The 26,302-nt window shown below is 41.6% G+C and overlaps 1 protein-coding gene across 11 annotated transcripts in view; it reads right to left on the reverse strand.

Moving 5' to 3' along the window:
• The window catches only part of NRXN1 (neurexin 1), a 1,899,875-nt gene extending 1,874,518 nt beyond the window's left edge, over positions 1-25,357 (reverse strand). For all 11 annotated transcript variants that reach the window (XM_073553976.1, XM_073553975.1, XM_073553974.1 and 8 more), the window contains exons 1-2: positions 25,221-25,357; positions 21,924-23,207 (exon numbers count right to left, since the gene is read on the reverse strand). In XM_073553976.1, the coding sequence (XP_073410077.1) occupies positions 21,924-22,647 (724 nt within the window). In that variant the 5' untranslated portion in view covers positions 22,648-23,207; positions 25,221-25,357. The remainder of the gene's footprint in view (positions 1-21,923; positions 23,208-25,220) is intronic.
• Between the last annotated feature and the right edge of the window lie 945 nt (positions 25,358-26,302).

Consider the following 26,302-nt stretch of genomic DNA (forward strand, 5'->3'; position numbering starts at 1 on the left):
AATTATTCTTAAAATTCAAAAATTTAGACCGATCCCCAAAAAATACATCAGGAGTAGGGATCCTTGGTTCAGCAGCATGTGAATGAGTGAGATAGGCGGAAATTCCCCGCACTTCAGCAGTGAGCTGCTCAGACAATTGCTTAATCTCCATTAAAAAAATCCTCCTACGGCCCCAGAGAAAAAGAGGAAAAAATATACATATAAAAAAAAAATTATGTCACTTTTTTTTTTACAATTCTTTCCTGCTTTTGAGTACCCTAGAATCTGCGGTATGGCTGGTGATTCTGTTATGAATGGGTCACCGAGGAGAAAAAAGCAAAATAAGCTAAGCCACAGAAAACCAGAGTGGTTGGTAACTATGCAGATTGCAGATCCCTCATCTTACCACACAACTAGCAGTAGCCGTAGAGCGTGCCTACGATGAACCTAGACGCTTCGTCACGGCCGGAGGACTACATAAGCCTAAAGCAAGAAAAGGGAAAACTAACTGCCGCAGAGCAGACCCCAAAGGAATAGATAGCCCCCACACATGTATTGACGGTGAAACAAGATGAAGGCACAAACACAGGCAGGAAAATAGACTGAGCAAATGATGGGGCCCAAACTAACTAGCCAGGAAAGGAAAGGGAAGACACTGTCTGCAACCTGCAATAAACCCTACAAAAATAATGTCCAACACTTCTGATAGCAAAATTAACCCTAAAGTCACTAGACTTCTCCCACTATATCAGCACTCTGAAATATTCTGAGACAGAGCAAAAAGAGACCGAACTAGTAAGGGACAAAAAGCCAATTGGCAAAATACTGATAAATAAGAGTAGAAATTCAGCTCAGCCCCCAGCCGGTGCTGGCAGACCACACAAAAAACTGAATAGACCAACAAAATCAAGTGTGAACATTAGCAGAAAAACTTAGCTTTAGATGACTGGAACAGAGCTGAAAACCAAGAGCTTACAAGCTAGAAGGAATCACCAGCAACTGAATAGGGCGTCGGCTGTCTTAAATCCAATCTGAGAATCCTGAGATCCAATCATCATCCTCATTCTCAGGTGGCAGATCTCCACCGATCAAACCAGCCGCACCACCTCCCGTCACCACCAGAAGGAGTCCAGAAGGGGAACTCACAACTGGTGAACCAGAGAATGATCTCACAACAGGTAAATATATCAATGTAGGTTCATTGAGGAGCACTTAGCATTTGATTTTTTTTACTAATGCTGTAGATGAGCTCTGGGTCATTGGATGTTGTCCTAATGCCTCAATGATTAGTCTGATAGTGGTCTTAAAATTTACAATCATGTACTCTATGTACACACTGTTTTCTATAGTAGTACAGGAATGACCATAAATACATGTTGCTGTCAGATGTGTTCCTATGATATAATGGTATAAACCATATCCATTAGAAGTATAAGTATAGAGCTTTTTAGATGAGCTAGAAAACAAACTCATATTAATGGCTCGGCTCTGTCTTCTAGTCTGGTTGAGGTGATGCACTTAGTCTCTTGTGGGGGAATGCGATTTACAACACCATTTCAGATGAAAGTCCCTGATGACTGATTTATGAACAAGTCTTGTATCCGACACTGTAAAAAAGGAGGCAATCCATTTTTTTGGAAACAAGATAATCCACTATGCTGTCATTTAAGAAAAATTGGATCTCTGACGAGAAACAGACATATCCGGAATATGACCTCAAGGCTAAAATGACGACATTACTTGACCATAAAAATCAACTTCCAGATTTAAGAAAGTTATCCTGTACATAAAGCTTGGGAAAACTTCTAAAGAGTTCCTAAAACATGATAATGTCACGTTAAATGGAAAGTAGATATAATTATGGCTGAATTTTAGGGAAGGTAAGAAGGATAGTTGACCAGGAAACAAAAAGAGACCTTCACCTGGTAGACAATCCCAGCAACAACAGAGAAGATAAACAGTCTGAAAAAGTCTACTGAGAATTTTATAAGTATTATACAGAGCATATTTGGACCACTAATGCCGTCTATCTTAATCAAAGTCTGGCCTAATCTAAACAGTCAAAATCTATTGAAACCTCAATGGAGATAGATTCCCTGGTGAAGAGGAGGCTCCTCAAGTATTGATATGAGCTTGGACACACAGTAAGTTTAATTTACAGAAAGAATTGACATAGAATCATTACACAAAAACAGTTTTATTATGAGGCTGAACCTGCTATCAAGTTTTTATAAAGTTTCCCTTCCTTCAGAAATACTGGACAGTAGGTCCGTGATAAACCTAGCAGAGTTGTGCAATGGTAACACTAATATAGTAATTGATATGCCATCACTTCTTATGATGCGAAATCCCATTTTACTAATCTAAAAAAAGTTTGACCTTGTTTACCTACACAGCATTGTCAATTACGAATGCCTCGTAATTATTCCTCTTGTACATTCTTAATAGACATCTGTAGTAGTAAGAGCTCTTCTAGACTGAGACTACATCTTCCAGTATTTATAGTTATTTGCAGTAAACCTACTATGAACCCAGGACTGACAGTTTTAATATTGGAATATGGAATACATATAACTGGATGAGCCAATAGGTACATTATGTTATCAATATACAGTACTGTGCAAAAGTTTTAGGCAGGTATATAAGAAATGTTGCAAAGTTAGACTGCTTTAAAAAATAGAAGTGTCATAAGTTTATCTTTTATCAATCAACAAAATCATTATTGTACCTCGTCACAAACAAACTGGACTGATGAGCAAAAATGCGAAATATTTGGCTGTAACCGAAGTCAGAGTTCCTGATGCTATTTTTCTGCTCCTCAGTTCTTATGTTTTTGTACAAAGTTGAGTCGATTAGCCTTGTTTCCTTGTCTCATTTTCGACAGCAATTTATCTATGAACACCACTTCAAGTCAAACTTCACCAAATTGTAGATGGTTCCCACTGATTGATGTTAGTTCTGAGCTAATGGCACTGCTGGCCATCTTCCGATTTCAAAGGGAAGAAAGCATGATGTGTCTTCCATCTGCTGCACTAAGTTTCCTTACCAGACTACTGCATCTATGGTTCTTATCCTTGCTCACTTCTTGGTGAATACTCCTACATCCACAAAGGGTGTGTAGTTAGTTCTCCAAGGTGTTTGGAACAAATCCCTGCCAAGATCCCTCAAAAACATTGTGCAGGTGTACCTAGAAGAATTGATACTGTTTTGAAGGCAAAGGGTGGTGATATTTCTTGCCACATGAAGATTTGAAATGTTTGGTAAAGTTCCATTATCGAAAGAAGAGGCGTAGAATCATCTGAAATCCACAATAAGTGTCATGGACACCTAACATGGGATGAGAAGTGACCTTCTCTTTCCAGTCAGTTGACCTTCACTACCATGTCCTTTGGTGGTAGGGCCCTTAATTTTTGTCTTTTTTTGGGAGGGGTCTACAATGTAAATAATCAATTCCATTTAAAATTACTGTATGCAAAAGGAAACATTACACATTAATGACTTGTTAAAGTGTTTGTTTTTTTTTACTTTGGTTTTGCTGATAGTTTTTGGCCCCAACTGTAAGTCCCTGGTTGAAAATGGGAGTAAATAAGAAGTCCTTTAGCCTCTGAGCTAGAACACCTGACTTTTTTTTTCCTGGGTGACAGAAAATCTTGTTACAACTCTGTGTCAATAAACACTACTACACATCACATATGGATGGAGTGGCCCAGGCAACCCCTTTAATTGGAGATAAGCCAATTTTATACATAGTCCACAGCTGATAAAGTATTTTTGCAATAAATTATTGTGATATCATCCTGTTTTTCATGGTGGAAACAGACGTAACTTCATTGAGGCGGATTCTCTGCAGCACCAAAGGTTAATTGTTTCTCAGATGTATGTTATAACTGGTTTTCAAAAAAAAAAGAATAAAAGGTCAGAGCTCTTCCGGCTCGATGCTAATGTCTGAATAGATGGGAAGTTGGAGAATTAAAGCTTTTCTAACAAACACTCATGGTGGCAGAATTTTAATATTAAAATGTAATAATTATATTTTGTAAATGACTAGAAATTGGATATGGCACAGACAAAACTTAAAATACAGACCGTGGTGGAAAACATACAAAGGGAACAGGCCACTTAAAGAATAACTGTCTTTTTAATTTGTTTTCTTAAATCTATAACACAGGTAAAAATAAGAAACTTTGCAATATATCTTATTAGAAAAATCCACTTTTTTTTCTCTTCCTGGACTGATCCTTCATTTTCAAAATTCTCAAATTAGGGAAAAAAGTTGTCTTCATTGAATACAAATTTTTCCATTATAAGGATGACAGTTGGTGCACATAAAGTTCTATGAAGAATGTAACTGTCGTTTCAGGAGAACTTGCAGCAGAACGTCTGTGTCCTCCTCTAGCTCCTCCTCCTCTTTCCATAGAACTTTAAAAGCACTTTCCATCTCAGTACAGATTTTACTCATTAATTGAAAATGAAAAATGTATCCAGGAGGAGGAAGAAGCAGATTTTTCTGAAAAGATATAATATAAAGTTGCTTATTTTCAGATGCACTATAGATTTATGAAGCAATAATTACAACAGCCGTTACTTTTAAAGGAATATACCATTTTGTTAAGTCATGTCAGCTATAACCCTAGTATGCTACATTTCGGCATTATGTCCCTTCCAGAAGTGAGAACTGGGAATCGGTTGCAAGAAAATAAAAAGATTTCCATGATCTTTCACAAACTGTTATGATTCATGGACAAATTTATTTTCCTACCCTGAATAGATCAGCATTCAATTTGCTTCAAGAAAGCAATTAAGGTTTTGCTTTTGTTTCCTGGCATTTTTTATGCTTTTTTTGAAGGAAAAATGTTACAGCCAGACGTTAGGCATAAGTCAATCATTGAAACAACTTACAATCAGTGTATTTATTTTTTGGGCGCTTTTTTAACACTTTGCGTTTATGTTGGTATTTGGCATGGTATATGATGTTTATCAGGTTTTCTCAGAATTCTTTAAAGGATAAAACATGCATACAAAATACAGTATGTGTGCAAATAAAGTCACAGACAAAATGTGTGGAAAGTATGAAGACAGAAATATCACAAAATAATATCTGTGAAAAAAAGTGTAAAATGACTTAAAGGTAATCTGTCAGCAGGTTTTTACAATGTAATTTAACAGCAGCACAAGGTGGGTACAGAGAACATGATGCCACTGATGTTTCAAGGTAGCCGAGACTCTGGAGAACATGATCAGCTCTGGATTTTCCGATCCCTGATCACATACGTGATCGCTGTTGTTCAATGATTCCTGGCAAAAGCAGGAATTTTTCCTATTGGTTCCTTTTGATCACTGTGTCTATCACAGTGTTCAAAAGCCAATAGTTAGTCTCCCCCCGTGTCATCCCCTTAGTCAGACTTTTTTTTATTTTATCATTTTCCTTTCTTTCATTCTTTGCTCTTAGGGTTGGTGTTAGGGTAAGGTTTGGGTTTTTTCAAAAGAGAAAAAGTTATGATGATATGACGACTAGTATTGAGAGCAACTGCTCACTGCTCGAGTTTTCATCGAGTGCTCGGGTATGCATCGAGTATTGCCTGCCATACACCAGCCATCCCCGCATGTTTTTTTGGACAACAGATGCGAAAAATGCGGGGCGGGGACTCGAGCATGTCACTCAAGCACCCGACATACCTGGTGCATACTCGAGCACCTGAAGTAAACTCAAGTAGTGAGCAGTAGCGCTCAACACTAATGATGACATATTTAATATAACAACCTAATGTTATTAAACGCTGTGTTGTATCTGTGGGTTCAAAATCCCCACTATACACGTGGGTAAAATACATGAGGGGTCTAGTTTCCAAAAAGGGGTCACTTGTGAGGGGTTTCCACTGTTATGAACATCAGGGGCTCTCCAAACATGACATGGCGTCCACTCTTGATTTCTGCAGTTTTTGTGTTCAAAAAGTCAAACAGTGCTGCTTCAATTCCGAGCCCTTCTGTGCGCCCAAAAAGTAGTTTTCCCCCACATATGGGATATCGGCATACACAAGAGAAATTGCACTGCAAATTTTGGGGTTCATGTCACCTTTGTGAAAGTTAAACAATTGGGGCTAATATAAAATTTTTGTGAAAAAAAGTAAAATGTTAATTTTTGTCTTCCACATTCCATTAATTCCTGTCAAGCACCTGAAGGGTTAAGAAACTACTTGAATGTGGTTTTGAGGGGTGCAGTTTTTAGAATGGTGTAACTTTTAGGTAATTTTTGTCATATAGGCACTTCAAATGTGATGTGGTCCCTAAAAAAACTGGTTTTGTACATTTTTGGGGAAAAATTAGAAATTGCTGGTCAACTTTTAACCCTTCTATCCTCCTAACAAAAAGAATATGTTTAAAAAGTGATGCAAATGGAGGATACATATGGCAAATGTTATTTATTAATTATTTTGTGTGGTAAAACTCTGATTTAAGGGCTTAAAAAGTTTAAATATTGTGAAATTTTCAAATTTCTTGTCAAATTTTCAATAATTTTCATACATATACGCAAATCATATCGACCAAAATTTACCACTAACATGAAGTACAATATGTCACATAAAACAATCTCAGCGTCACTGGGATCCATTGAAGCGTTCCAGAGGTATTTGGCCTGGTCATTAAAGGAGTATTTCCATCTATAAGATCTACATAGTAGGTGTAATAATAATAATATTAGCAAATAACACCAATTAGAAATGCATAAACACAGAAAAAACGGAGCAGAGAACAACATCCAATAAAAAACAATAATTTATTAATTCAAGTAGTTGACAATACAAAAATATACATGTCGATATTGGCTTATATAGTAAAAAGGAAAAGGAGGGATACAAAGGCCAGAAACAGGGGTACACATGGTGATCCTGTGACCAAGGGTTATAAGATATATACAGCGACAATATGATAACATGATAAATCCCGGGCAAAATACCAATACAGGGTGTAGTTAATATTGTCTAGAGCATTTAAGCAAGTCAAATGCCCTTCGTTATCTAAATAGTATCACTTACCCATGATCGCCAGTATGCCAATGTGCACCTCTGTGACCCCCTGACGCGCGTTTCGCGTTGAATGCTTTCTCAAAAGGGGTACCAATTAGAAATGCAGTATAGTTTTTCTGATTCGCTATGTCTCTTTCCTCATGTGAAGGCATTGCAGGACCTTAGGTATCCAGGGTTACAACCACTGAAGAAATGACAGCTAGTTAGCTAGTTGCTAGTGGTTGTAACCGAGGATACCTAAGGTCCTGCAATGCCTGCTCATGAGGAAATAGACATAGGGAATAAAAAAACTACTACATTTCTAATTGGAGGTATTTGCTAATATTACAATTACACCTATTCCATATTGAGATAGGATCTTTGAGCTCTGTCAATAAGGGGTTAAACAGGCTTCCATTTTTCTTCCAATTGAAAACGATCCATTCTTTGCTAACTGAGTCAGTTTCAAATAGATGATTATTTGACAGTTCACATATCCAGTAGTATGTGTTATTTGGAAGAAAAGTGGATGGCTATTTAACAGATCCGTTTTCCTAGGGTAAAAAAATGGATCCAGTTGAAATCAGCTTTTTTAGCTGGACAAAAAAATTGTGTCTGCACAACTTTTTTGTCAACGGATTGCTGCTGGATCCATTCTAAGACATGATTACTAGACATGTCAGCTCAACCTAAGTTGTATGTGGGATCTTGGGTGACAAAATCCCAACTGCTCCCTTGTCTTTATATTGAAAAGTGAAAAATGTTTATCCAAGGGCCTCTCAAGCCCAATAGGAGCTAGCACCTACACAGGTTTGCATGGTACTAATGTCAGCCCTGATCAAATCTATATAGAAAAGTGCATGAGAAAGTCTTCCTTGATTATTTTCTTCCCTGTTTGGTAAAATTACTTTTTTGAGGGGGTAAAAATGTCAGGACAAATAAGTCTCATTGGAAAGATACTGAGACAATCATTAACTGCAGTAGCGACCAGTTTTAGTCAGTGACTGGCTATATAATTTTTTCTGCCATTTCCTGTGTATTGAGACAAAAACAAGAAATATGTCAAAGTGGATATTATCACGATGTACGGATAGTTCTTATGGAAAGGATGAGATCTGGAGAGTATGAGCAAGGATTTTTAACCACACCAGCGTGTTTCGGCACCTTTCGCAAGGAAAAAAAATCAGTTGTGCCGAAACGCGTTGGTGTGAATAAAAACCTTGCTGATACACTTTGGATCTCATCCTTTCCATGAACGCAGTCTGCATATCCACTTTGCCATACTACTATTTGGACAATACTGGGCTGCAGCTACGGCACGTGAGGCATCTACAGCTGTTGGGTCCTTACACAACACTTACAGGTAAGCGCTACCATCACCCTCACCCCCATCTTGTCCCTTACGTTACTGCCCTATCTGTGCGGATTTGTCCTGGCCAGATCTTCCCAAAACCAAGAATTAGAGACCACCATGGACTGAGTAAGCAAGGCGAGCTGTGGAGAATTAAGTAAATTATCGGAGAGTATCCTTTCTTTTTTTTTTAATACGAGCCCTTTGCAAAATAACTTTTATCCCATGAGCAACCCCTTCGAGCTTAGATGAAAATAATAATCGTCATGTTCAGAAATTTGATAATTCAGTTTTAATTATCTTTATCCGGAATCTGCCTTGGTAAAAGCAAAAATAAAATTAAAAAAAAATAATAATAATTTCTATCAAGCTATTGCATTAAATATGCGATTTGCAATGTTTATGCCGTATGTGTCTTCCTCTGCTCCTTGAAATAAATGTCATTAGAGATCAGTCTTGAGAACATAGGGGTGAGACCACAAGCTAATTCTAATGACTCTTCACACGTGTATTAAGCATTCATGTCCTCAAAACACAAGTGCAGCATTATTGGCATTCATAACTAACAGCTATTTCCAATTACAGCTAAATATTTCACAGATATTGATTTTCGACAGGAATGAGGCTTGAAAATTCTTTTCAAAGCAAAATTATTAGCTGTACAGAAAACTGCAGAAAAAAAAATATGGAACATGTTTTATAATATATTTTTTTCTATAAAGCTTGAATCAAATTAGATTTCACATAAAACAAAAAAATTAAAAAAAACTGGGATAACTGTTCAACTCTAATCCTCAGAGGTGGAGCTACAGAACTAGCCAAACGTTATGCTAGTTCTTTACCGCTAGCTCTATAACTGCCATGGATGTCAACGGGTGGCACGGTGGCTCAGTGGGTAGCACTGTTTCTTTGATAGCGCTGGGGTTCTGGGTTCAAATCCCACCAAGGACAACATCTGCAAGGAGTTTGTATGTTCTCCCTTGCTTGCGTGATTTTCCTCCAGGTTCTCCTGTTTCCTCCCACACTCCAAAGACATACTGATAGGGATTCTAGATTGTGAGCCCCAATGGGGACAGTGATGATAATAATTGTAAAACGCTGAAGAATATCATTGCACTATATAATCAAAGCATAATAATAAATAAGCCAATATCAAAGCATGTTGTTTCACTGAATGTATATAAGGGTGGGGTCACATGAACATTTTCTCCAAATCCGAGAAATCCGATTACTTTGATCAGATTGGCACCAGCTTTTCTCGGACATGGAGAAAGTTTCTCCACCTTTTCCATTCTGTCATCTGAGTGCAGTCCGAAGTTTTTCACAGACTTGTAGACTTACAACGCCAATTTTGATCCGACACTCGGACCAAAATCGGACATGTCTTCTATTTTCCCGCTGAAGAAAAAATTGGAGATGTGCACAGCCCCACAGAAGATCACAGGTATGATTTGTGTCTGTTAAAACCACTGAGAAAAAGGAACGTGTGCGCGAACCATAAGGCTGGGAGCTCATGATCCAGAACTAGCAGTGCTTTGGATGCGGCGTATGTTCACTGCGTCCACAGCACTGAGTTCTATTGAAGGCAGGTGAATCCGCATGTGTTCACTGAACCGTGCAGATGTACCATATCCAATACATTCCATCGATGAAATTTCTATTGCGGAGACTAAAAATTGACCTCCTGCGGTCTAGAAAGACGCACCGCACATCAGTGTCCGCGTGTGAGCCGCAGGTGACTATGGACGCATAATGGACATGGGATTTCTAGAAATCCCATCCACTATGCTGTCACATCTGGCCTCTGTGGGTTTGACGCTGCATAAATACGCAGCGTCAAACCTGCAGCAGTTCCTGATCGTGAGCACATACCCTAAAGGAGACATTTTTGCACAGTGCACGGTTGCACAGCTCAAAGACAGTGAGGACCTCGACTGATCAACAGAACATGGCTCCCGAGCCCAAGTTTCTTCTCATTGCACTTAAAGATTTGAGATAAAAGGTAATGTGTCACCAGGTTGTTGCCATCTAATCTGAGAGCAGCACAATCTAGGGACAAACACTCTGATTCTAGCTAAAGGCCCCTTTACATTTAGCGATGCACCAGCGATCCCGACCAGCGATATGACCCGGTCAGATCTCACAGCGATGCAGCAGCAATACAGCGGACGATACTTACCTTTCAGACGCGGCGATCCTGACGTCCTCCGTCCGCGTCCACGCGTCGCTCGTCGGCTCCAGCAGGAAGCGCCCAAAGAGAGATGGAGCTGCGCGATCTCGCGCGATCAGCGATGGACAGCGGGGGAGCCGGTCAGAGGTAAGTATCACACATAGCGATATCGCTACTGCGTCACCAAATCGGTGATGCTTTAGCGATATTGTTAGTGATATCGCTATGTGTAAAACCCCCTTAAGTGTCTCTTGCTGGGTTGTTTGCTGTTGTATCAGCTGGAGACTGGTGACTGATTCCATTTACATTGTTCAATGGTACAACACTTATTGGATAGCTCCGTACTTGGTATTTAAACCTGAAGCACCATTAGACCTTGCACGCACAGCACAGTTGTCTGGATATTATTCTTATTTTTTTTTTAAGGCAAATCTGTTATTGGATCTTCAAAAAATAGGAGAAATACAAACATCAAAAACTGTGCGAACAACGCTTCACACTACTAAACCATTCTGAGAGATATAATCTATTTTCAACCTTACTAAAATTATTACACTGATAGTTTCCACCTATGTATACTTGGCTGTGGACCAAATTAGAAAAGAAAAATTGAATATCAAATTGATGGAATTTCGCTACATACTGTATATCCGCAGAAACAACTGTATCGGCTAAAGACGGAGAGAAAAGCTACAGCCGTATACTAATAGCTAAAAATGTGTTCTTGCGTAAAGTAAAATTCATTCATCCTTAAGGACAAGATCCATTTCAATAAATGGACACCCTCACCACTATGAATGCTCCCTTTAACATCGCGACAGGATAATCCCTGCTTGTTAGAAGGGTCTCTTGACAAATAGCACATCACAAAGTGTCTCCCTGCTGTAACACGCTGTGATCAGCAGTCGACTGTTGGGAAATATGAAAATAAGTGTTCAATATTCCTGCAGCGCCCCCAGAGGAGAAATGAAACACTACACAATGTTAAAAGAACGTGAAACCTCTGTGTGTAACGCCGGATAGGACACGTCCTCCATAGTAAACATTTGTTTACATGATGAACAATCAGATCATAACTCCAACAAACGATATCAAATAAGGGTTTATAAAAGGTGAGAATCGCAAATTAACGAATAGTGATTGCTACATTGTAACCCCGACCATCGTGCCCCATGTTCATACAGATAATCCCATGTCTTGAAATCCCATAAGGCCACTGTCACATTGCATTTTTGCCACCGTCTTTGGTACTGTTGGGGTTTACGTCTGAACACCCCTCCCCCGCAAAACGGGATCCGGGCATATGCGTCAACATGGCCGTAGACGATAATGGTGGTGACAGAGTGAACGTGCATAATTTTCGGGGCCATACAGCTACTGGAGGACACTCAGACGTAATAGACTGCATCTAAGGGCAGAGACAGACTGCCGTATTTCTTGTGTGAGAATCTCATAGTAAAACTTGTACTGGCTTTTGGCTCTCCTGACCTGAGCTTGACAGTTGCATAGTAATCCATCACGCTGTCTTGCTCAGGTCAAGAGAGGTGTCGGGCCAGTCTGTGCAGTGTGATGCGATTATCGCACGAGAAATACGGCAGTCTGTCTGTTTCCTCCAGGTTCTCCGGTTTCCTCCCACATTCCAAAGACATACTGATAGGGAATCTAGATTGTGAGCCCCAATGGGGACAGAGTCGACAATGTCTGTAAAGCGCTGTGGAATTAATGGCGCTATATAAATGAGTAAAATAAACTAATTTGTGACACTGAACACATAATTGGCAAACATTTACCAATCAATATTATTTACTTAATAGTATGCACAGAGTGATCTGTAACAGATCACTTATTAGAGCGAGGTCACACTTGCGTGGTCCAAGTGCCGGCGGCAGTGCCGGGTTTTGATGCGAGAGACTCGTGAGAGTTTCTCGCAAGTCTGACCCCGGCCTTATACATGGGCTGCCATTATTCTCGGCAGCACAAGTCCTGTTTGCACAGCACGATCAGCTGGCCAGAAAGATATATTTTTGTGCAGCACAAATGATCATTTCATCCGACGAATGAGCACTCATTATTCGTTCAAGGGGTGATCGGCAGCCTGTTTAGACAGCACGATTATTGAGATATGAGTGTTCCTATGAATACTTGTTTACGATAATCTTTCAGTGTAAATGCACCTAAGACCACGTTCACATGTTCAGTATTTGATCAGTATTTTCCATCAGTATTCGTAAGCCAAAATCGAAGTGGGTGAAAAATACAGAAGTGGTGACGTGTTTCTATTAGGCCATGTGCACACGATGCATTTTTCCTGCGGATCCGCAGCGGATTTTACCGCGCAGAAACGCTGCGGATCCGCAAAGTGATTTACAGTACAATGTAAAACAATTTTTAAAAAAAACCGCTGTGCAGGCGCTGCGTTTTTTTCCGCGCGATTTTTGTGCGGTACAAAAAATGCAGCATGTCACTTCTTTTGTGTGGTTTACCACCTACTCCATTCTTCAAATCCGCAGGGGGAAAACCGCAGTAGAAAACCGCACAAAAACCGCAAGAAAACCACACAAAAACAGGAAGAAATCTGCAGGAAAAATGCAGGTCATTTGACCTGCGGATTTCTTCAAATCTGCGCGGAAAAATCCGCAGGAGGAAAATCTACGTGTGCACTCAGCCTTATACTTTTCCTCTGATTGTTCCATTCCTGGTTTTGGCTTAGAAATACTGATGTAAAATACTGACCAAATACTGACCGTGTGAACGTGGCCTTACATGAACAATCCGTTTATAGAAAACTTGTGATTTTGTGATTGAATAAAAAGCATCACATGACAAACACTAGTGTTACCTATCAACTCTGAAATCTTTTAATATAATTTACAACAAATTTTAGCTCTAGACTCTATAGTATAGAGCAGGGATCCCCAACCTGTAGCTCGGGATCCACATGTGGCTCGCGGTCCCATGAATTGTTGCTCGCGGCTGTCTTCCAGCTTGGTGCATAAGCTCCAGGTCAAACAAACGGCTATGAAGAGAACATCTCAAAATGGTGAATTTTGTGGGTAGGCCTGCACAGAAGAGCAGCTCTGGATGCACATATACCGGTCTTAGGGGTTTAGAGATAAGGTACACTGGAGACAGGATGATACTACCTATTGGAGGAGGTGCCTGAAGCTGGATGAGACAGTGTGTTGGGAGTGCTGGATGGGAGAATACTGACTAGGGGTGTTGTGGGGATCGCTGGATCTAGGTATACGGCTTCGGGGGGATTTCTGTGGAAAAGCTTTGGTTATCATTATACCCATAATGGGGGCTTTGGCTGCCACTACTGTGAGGCAGGCAGTAGCTGGATGTGGTTCGCGACCCTCTCTCAGAGCTGAATGTGGCTCTCTAGGTCAGAAAAGTTTGGGATCACTGGTATAGAGTAATTAATAAGATATGATACCCCTATAGGTACAGAAGACCCTAATTTTTTTTTTCTTTTTCCAGAGGTCAAAGAACGTTAAGTTCTCTTTAAACATCACTGGAACTTGTATAAGTACATTTGCATTACATCTATGGGTGTAAATAATTGAATAGACTATGAAATATACTGTATATCCTGCACATTGTAGGGTGCTGACGTAGCCTGTACACAATCACTAAAAGGGTCAGACTAGAAGGAGTTTCTTAACAACTAAAAATCACATTCTTATTGTTCCATATTTAACACCATCTTGGCACCTCCATTTATAGAATTCTCCTATGTTTCCAGCTGTCACCGTGGGCTACTGACCTGTCATCTGGATCAATGTGACAATCGCAGCCAAATGTTGGTTGTTGCAGGAAACCCATTAATGAAGTCAGACCCCCCATAAGGTTATCACTCTGACATGATAATAGGGAGCGGTGTACAAGGTAAAATCTGAATATGTTTGTTTATTTTTATTTATTTAATTTTTATTGTCATTTTTTAGTATTAGCGTTCTTGATCGATTTGATACTTGCTGAATGCCATATTTGATTTTAGCATGCTCTAGAATTTTCTTGAATCCGTTCATTGGGAAACACAAAATGGCACATATATGTAATGTAGTAGTGCAACAAGTTGAAGGTGTGAAAATGGAGCGCCCAGCGGGGCCTGGGGGTACTCGGTACCGGGCCTGTCGACTTCAATGGGGGACAGTGTCACGGCGGCAGCGACCCGGTCCGTGGCCCAGAGGCGTCCTTTAATAAAATAGGGGAAAGTTGTGTGGTATTTATGTGGTAAAAATGAAAATAAAGTTTATAGATAGTGAAATACGTGACGCCACCTGTGGTATTCTGATCAGAGGTGACCAGCGCTGCGGTGTTGTTCCCCTGAGACTGTTGGTGTGTCGCAGCTGAGGTGAAAATAGCTCTCCACAGGTAGAGCAATAGTCCCAGGGCAAAGATGTTAAATTAATAGTAAAAATGGCTGTGAACATTGGGGTGCAGAGAAATGAGAGAAAGACACAGAGAGGTGCAGTTTCTTTACCTTTTACTGGCAATTGGTTGCAATCCAGAGTACCACATACAGGTGATGGAATGAGTCCGGCTCGCCTGGAGGCATTCAAGGGATCCACTTTGCAAGGTGGGGATTTAGGACCTAACTTGTGCGCTTTGTGTGTGGGTCTCCGCTGTTTATAACTATGCTGCGACCCTCAATTGCGTGATGATTTCACTAACCTGTACGACTGTCAGCATGAGCCTATTCCACGGGTACCGTCCTATTCACCGTCAGCCCCGGGCTCCTCATCTGCTGCCGTGCCCTCAGGTGTGCAATGTCGCACAGGAATTTACAATCCCCTGTACTTTCAGATCCGGCGATCAGAACATACAGCTCCTGACCACCAAAGACTCTGACATCCCTTTTCTCCCTATTAGCGCTTCGCTCTGGGGTCTGCTTTAGGCAGTTTTAGCTTCCCCAAAGTCTCTCCGTCTCTACTCGTGTCCTTTCCCTCTTCACAGATCAGCTGCCTGTCTTGAACTCCTCTCAGATCAGCTCCCTGTCGTCGGCCTGTTTCACACTTCCGTTTTTGACCATCAGTCAAAATCCGCCAGTTTTTTAAAAAATCGGATAAGCCATTTTTTTTAGCGGATCCGTTTTTTTTCCCATTGAGTTGCATTACTGGCGGATCTTGACGGATGGCCATCCGTTGGATCCGTTTTCTTGCGGATCCGCCAAAATTTTCTCATCCGCCGACATGCCTGGACGGACCTTGCAACGTTTCTTTTGCTGCAGGATCCGCATTTCACAGTGCGCATGTCCGGAGGAAGGAATTCAGCCGGAATTTTAACCCTGAAATCCTTTCTGGCGGACGGAAAAAATTCTCTCTCTCTCCTCTCTCTCTCTCTCTCCTCTGTTCCCGGACGGCGGTTCCTTTAAAATTCTGCATTCAACGGATCCGTCAAATAAACGGTCAGGTGGCATCCGTTTGCATCAGTTGCAGACGGATCCGCTTTCCGCCATTTTGGCGGATTTTAACTGACAAGAAAAAACGGATGTGTGAAAGAGGCCTTCAACTGACAGGATCTTCCAGAAAGGTCTTTTTATCTCACGTTTCTTAACTGCCTTGTCATTTCTTCTCACAGCTCACAACTGCTTTCGTTTCCTTGACAACTCCCTCAGCTCACTTCTAGCTGACTTACCAACCCCTTCTGCTGGCCACAATTTATAAGTCAACTCCCTTTTCTGACCTGCAGCAGGAATTGTGATTTAATCTATGTTACCTGGCATGGGGGTCCCCTTTCTGCATCCAAGCATGACTTCACCTCTTAGAGGGAGGCGATGTCATTGTGACAACCGGACTCTGGGGTGTCCCAAAAACATTTCCCCTCTGGATGGAAGTGCTTATATACATGTGCTAATGGGCAGTCGGAACATGTGTAGGTCATGTGTTATGTGACGTGACAAAACCAGGGTGCAAAAATGACTGGCAAATTTTCAATTTTGCTACACAGACATTTCTTGAATGTCAGTTATATCTAAGTATTTACTATTTTAAGTATTTTAGTCGTATCAAGCCACACATTAGAAACATAAGTACAATATATATATATATATATATATATATATATATATCTCATGAATATCTACTTGTTTTGTCTACTACTACTTGACTAATCATCGCAGTCATCTGCCTACCATTATACTGCTATACCTTACATTCTGTAAATCGTCAATCTGATTGAAAATAAAGATACAGATGGAGGAAAGGTTATCACAATGCATCATCTCCATAAAATGTCACAGAAGTTGATAACTTAAAGGTGTTGAACGGCTTTAGGCTACAGACTTGTGAATCCCCACATCGCGAACGGTGCACAATATGAGGATTCTCAAGTGCCGGCCCCGGGGGCGGGTGGTCATTTGACCGTAAGTATACGAATTGCATACTTCGGGCCACATTCTGACTAGACGTGTCCGGTCTAACTCAATGCACTTGCAATCAGCAAGGTCGCGTCCTTCTAGACGGCACGTGAACGCTTGTATGCTAATCACATACTTGTGGTCACATGCCAGCCGCTGTCGGTGCCAAAGAATCCTCACAGCGTGCAGTGTGCGCAATCTAAGGTTCCACCAGTCTGCAGTCATATAGAATAAATATAGAACTTGGCACTCATAGAAAATGAAAGAATAAAGGTGATTTATTGAACAAATTCTTTTATTAATTTTTGTTCATTAAATCACCATTACTCCTTCATCTATCACGAGTACCAAGTTCTATATTTATTATATATGGGGTGGAACCCTACTTGTGCATCGAAAATAATAGGAGTGCCGTATTCCAATTGTAGCCCCTCTAACACTGCACAAACCAATAACTAATGTCAAAATAGGTGTAAAATTAAACTTTTTTGTGCAGTAATATTCCGTTTCTTTTTTCTGAGTTTATTTAACCTTTGCTAGATCTGTACATGACACAAGAACATGACATGTTCAGAAAAAGGCATCAGCAATTACATCTTAATCACTGTAGGCTAATTATGTCCTTATACATGCATGCTCACTTTGGCCGAGTGTGCATGTGTTCTGAATGGGCAGAGAAGAGTAAGACACTGCAAGAAACTTGGTGGCTTATCTCTCCTAAAAACAAAAGAATCAGGTTTTTAAACTCAGCATGCCCCATCCTTTGTTATCCCGACATCATTTTTGAGTCAGAAAGACGAAAACACGTAAGATAGTAGTATATCTTATATATAGATATATACATTAGAATAGGTCAACAATGTCTAATTGGTCAGGGTCCAACACCTGGCACCCCTGCCGATAAGTTGATCTGAATATTGGCTGTGGATTCCGCCAGCCGGAAGTGCTCAATTGAGGAGTTGGTCATCTTCAGATAGTAGCTGCAACAGGGTACTGCACATCCACTTCCGTTTCAAATCAATAGGAGGTGGATGTGCAGTACCGTGCCGCAATCACTATCAAAAGACGGAGCAGATCTGCAACTGAGCACTCCCGGCCGGTGGCAGCAGCCGACACTGAGATCAGCTGATCCGCAGGGGTGCTGGGTATCGGACCCCAACTGATCAAACTCTGAAGACCTATCCGGACAATCTCTTCAATTCCATAACTTCATACGACTCTGTGGTCACCTATTTGTTTAGAATAATCACTTCCAAACTAAGGTATCGAAAACGCCATTCATTCAAACCCTTGTGCATCCAGTTCAGGCTTGTTACCACTTATAGTGACCAGATGTGGTAACCATGTAGTGGTACGTTATAGGAACCTGAATAGTAAGTTATAGGAACCAGAATTACAGCAACCCAATTTATGCAAATTAGCTTTTTATGCTTGCATGAAAATATTTCATGGATATATAGATATTCAATTAGTATCAAAGGGATTATTTCTGTGTCATACATTGACCCTCCCTATGGCTAATGAGAAATATTTCAATGAAAACTATTAAAATCTCTATTTTCCAACAAAGGAGAATGCAAATAGTGCAAAGCCTTCCTTTTTTTTCCATATAACTATGGATAATGTTAGCTTATTGAAATGGGCTTTTCAGTGTCCAAAAATTATCAACTAATCACTGGATCGGTGATGATTATTAGATCGTGGTGGACCAACTGGTTCAATCGTCAATGGGCTTAGAAAATGAATGGAGCAGCAGCAATCATATATATTACCGGCAGATCTAGTAAATGCCTCCTGGCCACGTTTTAGTAGGCCTGTGTTGGTATAACACTATCACCTATTCAGTGGAAAGGTGATAATGTATGGAGACTGGAACACATCCTTTAATTAACATATTTTAAGACAAATGGGGACAATTTCATGACATTAAGATTCCTAATAAGAAAAGTTTGATTCTGTCTGTCATGGAAACCCTAAACATGTAAGATATACCAAGGGTAAAGTCATGAATTACTTCACCATGCTTTACGTAGCTGTGAGACGATGGCCACTTACTAAAGACCATAGGATGAATGGACGTAGAGCGGAGTCCACAGCTCTAAGAGATATAGACTTTTTTCCAGCATGGAGCACAGGTTACATCAGTATTATTGTAATTTAATAGATATTTGCTTGATGCGTTTTATTAGTTATTTGCTTCCTCATCAGTTCATCCTCAGGAATCAATGTTTCTATTCAGTGACAGCAAGCAGAGGAAGGCGTGCAGGTTGGATCTTGTGTATACCTAAAGCTGGAGTCACACATAGTGACTCACCAGTGATCCCGACAACGATATCACCTTGTCAGGATCGCTGGTGAATCGCTACATGATCGCTGGTGAACTGTCACACAGACAGCTTCACCAGCGATCAGCACAGCGACGCCGAGCGCCCAGCGTCGCTGCGTTCGTTAGTTACCAGCGCGCTGATGCAGGGAGCTGGTAACTAACGTATACATCGGGTATCCAAGGCACGTGCGTCCCTTGGACACCCGATGTGTACGTTAGTTACCAGCAGATCACTGGTCTCCCGCCTGTCACATGCAACGATGCGTGCTGGCCAGCGGGAGACCAGCGACCAAAGAAAAGTCCAGAGGTTTCCAAGAGCGATCAGCGATACCGGCAGGGGGGCCGGTCGCTGATTGCTGTCACACACAGCGATCTCACTGGTGAGATCGCTGTTGTGTCACAAAACTTGTGACCCAGCAGCGATCTCGCTAGCGAGATCGCTATGTGTGACGGGGCCTTAAGTCCAGGCTCTATCAATCTCATCTGTATTAAGGCCTCACACCCACTGTACTCCCAAACCTAGGCCCATTGTGTGGTTGGGGATAGTAGACCCAGGGGAGCCGTCACCATGGGGGGTCTCACATGCAGTCTCAGGTGATGGGAATATGCTTTGTTCTGTGAGCTAAAGGAAAATGTTTAAGGGGGAGGGAGAAAAAGACACATGGGTTGAATCAGACAGTTGTTGGTGGAACTTCAAAGGGAGAGGATCCAAGCTGGGATGGATGATCTATGGAGTTTTGGAGATCAGTTGTCAGTTGGAGGGGTATCCATGAGCTACAGTTGTGTTACCCATTATCTGGAGGAACATAAGATGTGACTGCACACTACACCGGCTGGAGATACCAAAAGCTGTGGGCCAACCAAAAGTTGGGAGACAGTGGGTATCACCTGGTACAAGATCAGTGGACAGATTGGGAACTTGTGGACTGAGGACATTGTATGCTGGCCATCTCCTTGGGTTTGTTGTACAACCATGGATATATGGAATACAAAATAGTTGCATCGTTAACCTGCCTAGGTGATTATTACAACCCACAACCTCAGATCTTCACAGTGGCTGTATTAAAGGGAACCACTAATGACATCACCAGATGCGTAACCCAAGTGAAGACCACCCATTCCCTGAGCCTCTTCAGCAGCTGTCACCTTTGTTCTGCGAGACACGTCCAACAATATCATTGGAGGCTCTCACTAAGATACAGTATATTATTCATCCTTATTGTAAGTTAGAGCCCAAATGATATTAATTAGTAAAAAGATATTGGAATCCATTATAACTTCTGAATTATCATTATCTTATGTTTTTATTTATGTAGGAGATCGTTGTGCATTTACAGTATCTAAATATTAGTGGAGAAAATGCTGAAACAGAAATGAAACCATAATTGCTGGACAGACATCTGACTGGGATGATTTAGTGAATCCTGCTTTGAGCAGGGGGTTGGACCAGATGGCCCAGGAGGTCCCTTCCAACTCTACGATTCTATGATTCTATGATTTTGTAGTCTCTTTACAAGCATAAAGTCTAGATTATAGGAGTGGAAATGTGAGGATTTTCATACCCTGCCCCATTAATTCTTCATTCTCCTCCTAAGGCCTCCATATACATGAGACTATTCTTGGCTACATCTGCCGATGTCGACTGGTTCGGACTACAGTCTAATGTGTATCGGGGACTGTCGATCACACATGTCCGATTTCGGACAGCCAGTCACATAGTTCTTCCTGAGATAAACCGCCAGCCGACGTGCCAGTCAGCGGCTTTCTCACAGAGATTACGGGAGTGCTCGGCACAACATGCACTCTCGCGGATGGCAGAGTGGGCTGTCAGCCGAACGATCGGCCAAAGCACCATTCGGCCAACAGTCATCTAATGTGTACGGTGGTCTTTAGTCGGAGGACAACAAATAGCGCTCCATGAGTGCTAGCCAAACCCAGTGATATCCATCGTCAGAAAAAGGGATGATCACACTCTATACTCTTTTTTGCACTCTGATTTCATTTCCACTGCCTGCAATCTCCTACAATGTTGAGGATCCTGTAATGGCAGAGACAGGGCCCTCGGGGCCATAGCAGCCCATATCTCTATTACCTAACTTGTTACACCAAAAGGTGAACATGCAAGGAGGCAAAAGCTTCAAGGACACAAAGGGCCTAGTGCAAGATGGCCCCGTTGGCTCCTTTGCCACATTGCAAGACACCAGTGTTATAAGCGCAGGCATGGGGCCTGTTACAAATTTTGCATTGGGTTCTGAGGGCTTTAACCTATTCCCCCACCCACTGCAGTTAATTTGGGTGAAACCCTGCTGGATATTAGTGAAAAATGTTTGCTTCTAAAACGGTAAACGCTAATTTTGTAAAGAATTCTAAAATTATTTGCATCAAAGCAGGGTTCCTCAAATACAAATTTTATAGACAATGCAGAGACTTAACAAAATAGGTAAAAGTCCTTTTCACAGTAATACAGTATGTGTTGTTTTTTTTTGTCATTGTTCATTTGGGTGACGCAAAAAATTTTCTTCCATACTTTCCTATGACAACAGAATGACAAACACTCTAGAAACTATTCAAATAAAGAGCAAGCAACGATAAATAAGGACTGGCTAGGAAAAAGGGGTATCAACTAAAAAAAAAAAAAAAAGTCTACAAACATGCAAGTGCCCTTGAACTGCTTAGTCATGTCCACAGATTATATGACTGAACAATTAGGACCAGAGGGAACTTATTCTTACCTTCACTACAGTCTTTGCCTTGGAAACCAGTCTTGGAGCAATCACACATGGCTTCTTTGTCGACGACTGAGCAAATTCCTCCATTCAGACACACTTGTTCTTTGTCGCATGGGTTTGTAGTGTCCTCCACAGTGACAAGGTGGCTTGTTACGGGAGATGAATCAGAAAAATTGACCCGGACATCCCTTATCCAGCCCTCAAAGGGACTAAGGTCTTTCACTGCTGGAAATGTTAATTTTAAAGTCGAAGATCTTAGCTCTGGAGGGATCCCGCCTATAAAGAGGCTACTGAAGACCGTCATGTCTCTCCGTTTCGACTTCACTTCGACCCACTTGCTCTCCTTGTCTAAGATCAACGTGGTGTTCTTAAAATTTCTCTTGATTATTACCGAATGCCAGTTGCTGTCGTTGACGGCCAGGTCTGTCAGAAGAGAAGCTGGTTCAGCACAAAAAATGGAAAAACTCAACTTCAACCTGCCTTCGTAGAGAATGAGTTCCAAAAAGTCACAAAAACCCTCATCGTCAAAATAGATGACAAGTCCACTCGATTTTTTGGTCTTCATATTAAAACTCATTTCGCTTTCACAACATGCATTCCACTTGGGGAAGCGAGTCCACTGGCCTTCTGTTCCGGGAAATTCCAGACCACAACCAATATCTACCATGCATCCAAGAATAAGGATCATCCACATAATTAGGACCCCTTGTTTAAGAACACTAGCCATCTTTAATGACTTAATGTCTTCAGGGTCCTTTAAATTGCGTAGATCTTCCAGATTGCCTTTTTTGTGGTAACTATCCAAAATATTATGGTCCTTTCTTTTTTTTTTTAATCTGAGCAACTACCTGTGATCAGTCAATAATGGGATAGACCAAGCAACTTATGCTGGATAATTAACCTAAAATGAAATGCCTTTTATTCTAATGATCCATGGTAATATGCTTGATGGATCCCAATTCTTTCTCCACAATATTTCGGTAAAAAGTCCAGCCTCCGAATTAAAAAAAAAAAAGAATCTCTTCCTATATTACTAAGAGCTAAGCATACAATGTTCTCTTCATCTGTCACTTAAATCCCATGCTAAGTGTAGATCATGGACAAGATGCCATGACGCTACAAAAGAGGACATGAATCATCACTCATAGCGTTCCAAGATCCTTCTCTCCCAGTCAGGCAGAAATGATGTCAAGGAATCGACAAGGAAAATCTTAAGAATTCTTCTTCTTTCCTTTCCACAACAACAAGGCGATCCCAGTCATAAGTGAGTTAATCCAACCCATCAATCTGAAAACAATTCGAATATGGTAAATATTGACATTGTAAATAATCATGTGATACATTGTATAAAAAAAAAACAAAATAAAACAAGAAGATCCTTCCACATCAAAGCTATTACTCTGTATCTACATCTTATACCCTATGAAGAATAAAAATCCATACAAAGCTATCAGCCGCCTCCACTGTGTATGGAAACAAGACGAGGGAGAGCCCTATCTCAGCAGCTCCTCGCAAGCTAAGACGCTAGCATTTAATTTTCGCAAGGTGAGGCGGGATGTGAATGAATGCTGAATAGATGTAATAATCACCATATCAGGCATTATTTCCTCGGCTCCCTAGTCTCTTTTCTCCCATTAGCATCTCCATGATCGCTTCTGCTGCAAATAAAAAAAAATCCAATTTTGGCTAATGTACTTTTTCAGAGCTCAGAGGGCCCTTCATTTGCTAAAGGGTTAATTCCACCCTACACAAAAAATCATTTACTCCCTATTAAGGGGACACTGCACTCTTTAGACGGCATAAACCCTCCGTGATCATCGGTACAGCTGTTACATCTCTCACTTGTGAGCTCCGGGATTTAGGCAGAAATCCCCGTTATTCAGAGAATGGCCGTCGATGGCACATCTGTCACTCTGGTTTTATTTAAAATAATGGGGGGGATATATTTTTTTTTCTTCCTTTCTTCCTTAGATCCTTTAATAGCAGGAAGAACAAGACCAGCGATGGCCAAGCAGAAGGTCGTCGACGTACGTAAAATCCCATCCGTTTCGAGCCCTAATTTATAGCCTAGACATGGCAGCTCGATGCCTAATTAACACCTTTTTTATTTTTTTTTTAACAAGCAGAAACCATTTATAATTTATTGCACTGCATCGAGGTGCCATTTCGAGCTTCAACCACAAATGACCAGAACAAGGTGATCCCTAGGAAAAAAAAAATGCCAATGGGCAAAGTTCCTGCATTAATGCACCGAGGTGGCTCCACCGCCAGGCATTCTCCTACTAATACAGAAAAGACAGTAGAACCACTCGGTGATTATGTCTGCAAGCAGAACACCCTTTCTTTTCTTTTTTTTTAGTGGTGGGAAATCTAACGACATTAATCCATCGTTAAAGTGGGGGATGACGAAGAGCGAGAACGAGAATAAGACGGGTGACCCGAAGACGGCACAACATGTTGTATTCTAGGCGATGCCATGATTACACCCTGTGTATGTGTAGAGGTGAGTTACTCTACCATCGCCTCGTCACCTATCGGAATACCAATCCCATTACTCCCTGGGCTTTATCGCAACATTGGAGCATTTTAAGTTGACCGATCACATCCTCATCACCACCCATGGGCTGAGATCAGAAGTCATGGACATTCGTATCGAAAAGCTCCGGGGTGAAAAAGCATCTACAGGAGGAATGGGGGGATCTGACTTCTCTAGGAGCTTCAGAAGACCCCCACCCAAGAAACCACAGGGAGGGAATGATGCCCACCATACCCCAGGGCTCAGGCAGGCACAGCAGCACCATCCCATAAATCTTTCCTCTCATTTCATCATCATATTTCTTGTCCTTCATCCATCCCTGCTGGAATGATTGATCTTCTGTATCTGTCTGCAGCCCCTAGGAAGCTCCTGAGACCCCTCCACCCCTAGAATGAGGAGAAGCAGGAGATAATGCAGCCGACATCTAGCACCAGGGGTGCCACACATCCCAGATCTGCCTTATCCACCCACCCCTCCCAGGATTTTTTTTTCTTCATTATTCCGTCGCATAGACATTACGAAAACAGCAGAATCCAGATGAAGGAGTCTCCGCTCCATCTCCCTGCAGTTAGGAAGACATTACCGCAGACAAGTGGCCACCTCTGCTCCATCATCATCTCCCCAGCATCAGCCGCGGTACCTGCTCAATATGCCCCGAGCAGCGCTCCACACACAACGCCCCCCGCACAGGAGCGAAGCCCATCCGCACAGGAGCGCAGCCGCCCGCACAGGAGCGCAGCCCCCCGCACAGCAGCGCGCCTTACCTGCGGGCTTATTCCTTATGGCTGCAATGGCTCTCGTCAAGGGAAATTGCCAGGTGTCAGGCTACAGAGGGAGAGCCCTGCCTGCTCAGCGGCTCCAGGCTTGTGCTCCTGTCTCCAGGAGTGAAGGAGGGGGCTGAGGAGAGGAGGGGCGCACATGACGCCTGGCGCTGTCCGTCTGCAGACCGAGGCGGGGTCTTCCCGGGCTCTGCTGCGGCACCACGGACAGCGCCGGCTCCTCCGCCACCGGCAGCAGCGGCCCCGCCATCCGGGGGCGATCAATACTCTGCCAGGAGGACAGACCGGGCATGGACCGAGCCCTGGTGCCGGGGAAGCCTGGGGAAAGCTGCTGTGTGCAGAGGAGAGGAAGAAGGATGGATAGATAGATAAGAGATAGAGATAGATAGATAGATAGATAGATAGATAGATAGATAGATAGATAGATCGTAGATAGATAGATAGATAGATAGATAGATAGAGATAATAGATAGATAATTGATAGAGAATAATAGCTCGATAGATAGATAATAAATAGATAGATAATAGATAGATGATAGATAATAGAGATAGATAGATAGATAGATAATAGACAGATAGATAATTGATAGACAAATAGATGGATAAGTTAAGCAAAATCAAAAGCAGCACAAGCCCGTTTCCATTTGTTAGGGTGCCAAGCCCCCAGACAATTAGCAAACCTCAATATAAAGTGAAAAAATGAGGCCGCACAGCTCTTCTGTGATTTTAGGGTGATTTAATAACCCACAGTAATGGTGACATTTCGGTTAAAAAAACGTGTGAACCTTTCTCAAGCAAACAGATATATAATAGAGATAGATGGCTACAGAGCTATAATACATAGAGTGCGGCTAGATGGGGTAGAAAGATATTAGATAGAAAAATAAATATAGTGAGATAGATCAATAGATGTGGACTTCCAAAGCTCCCACCCTGGATGCGCCCCCTATCCATAGTTCCTACAGTCCCTAACCGTATTGTACACTTGCTTTGGCAAAACTAATGTGTATTTGGTCCTGCCTAGGGATGGGCAGACCTGTGGATGTTTGGGTTCAGCCAAACTTTAA

The sequence above is a fragment of the Dendrobates tinctorius genome, unplaced genomic scaffold (genome assembly GCF_039654945.1).
Source record: "Dendrobates tinctorius isolate UK_male_01 unplaced genomic scaffold, ASM3965494v1 ptg000205l, whole genome shotgun sequence".
Lineage (NCBI taxonomy): Eukaryota > Metazoa > Chordata > Amphibia > Anura > Dendrobatidae > Dendrobates > Dendrobates tinctorius.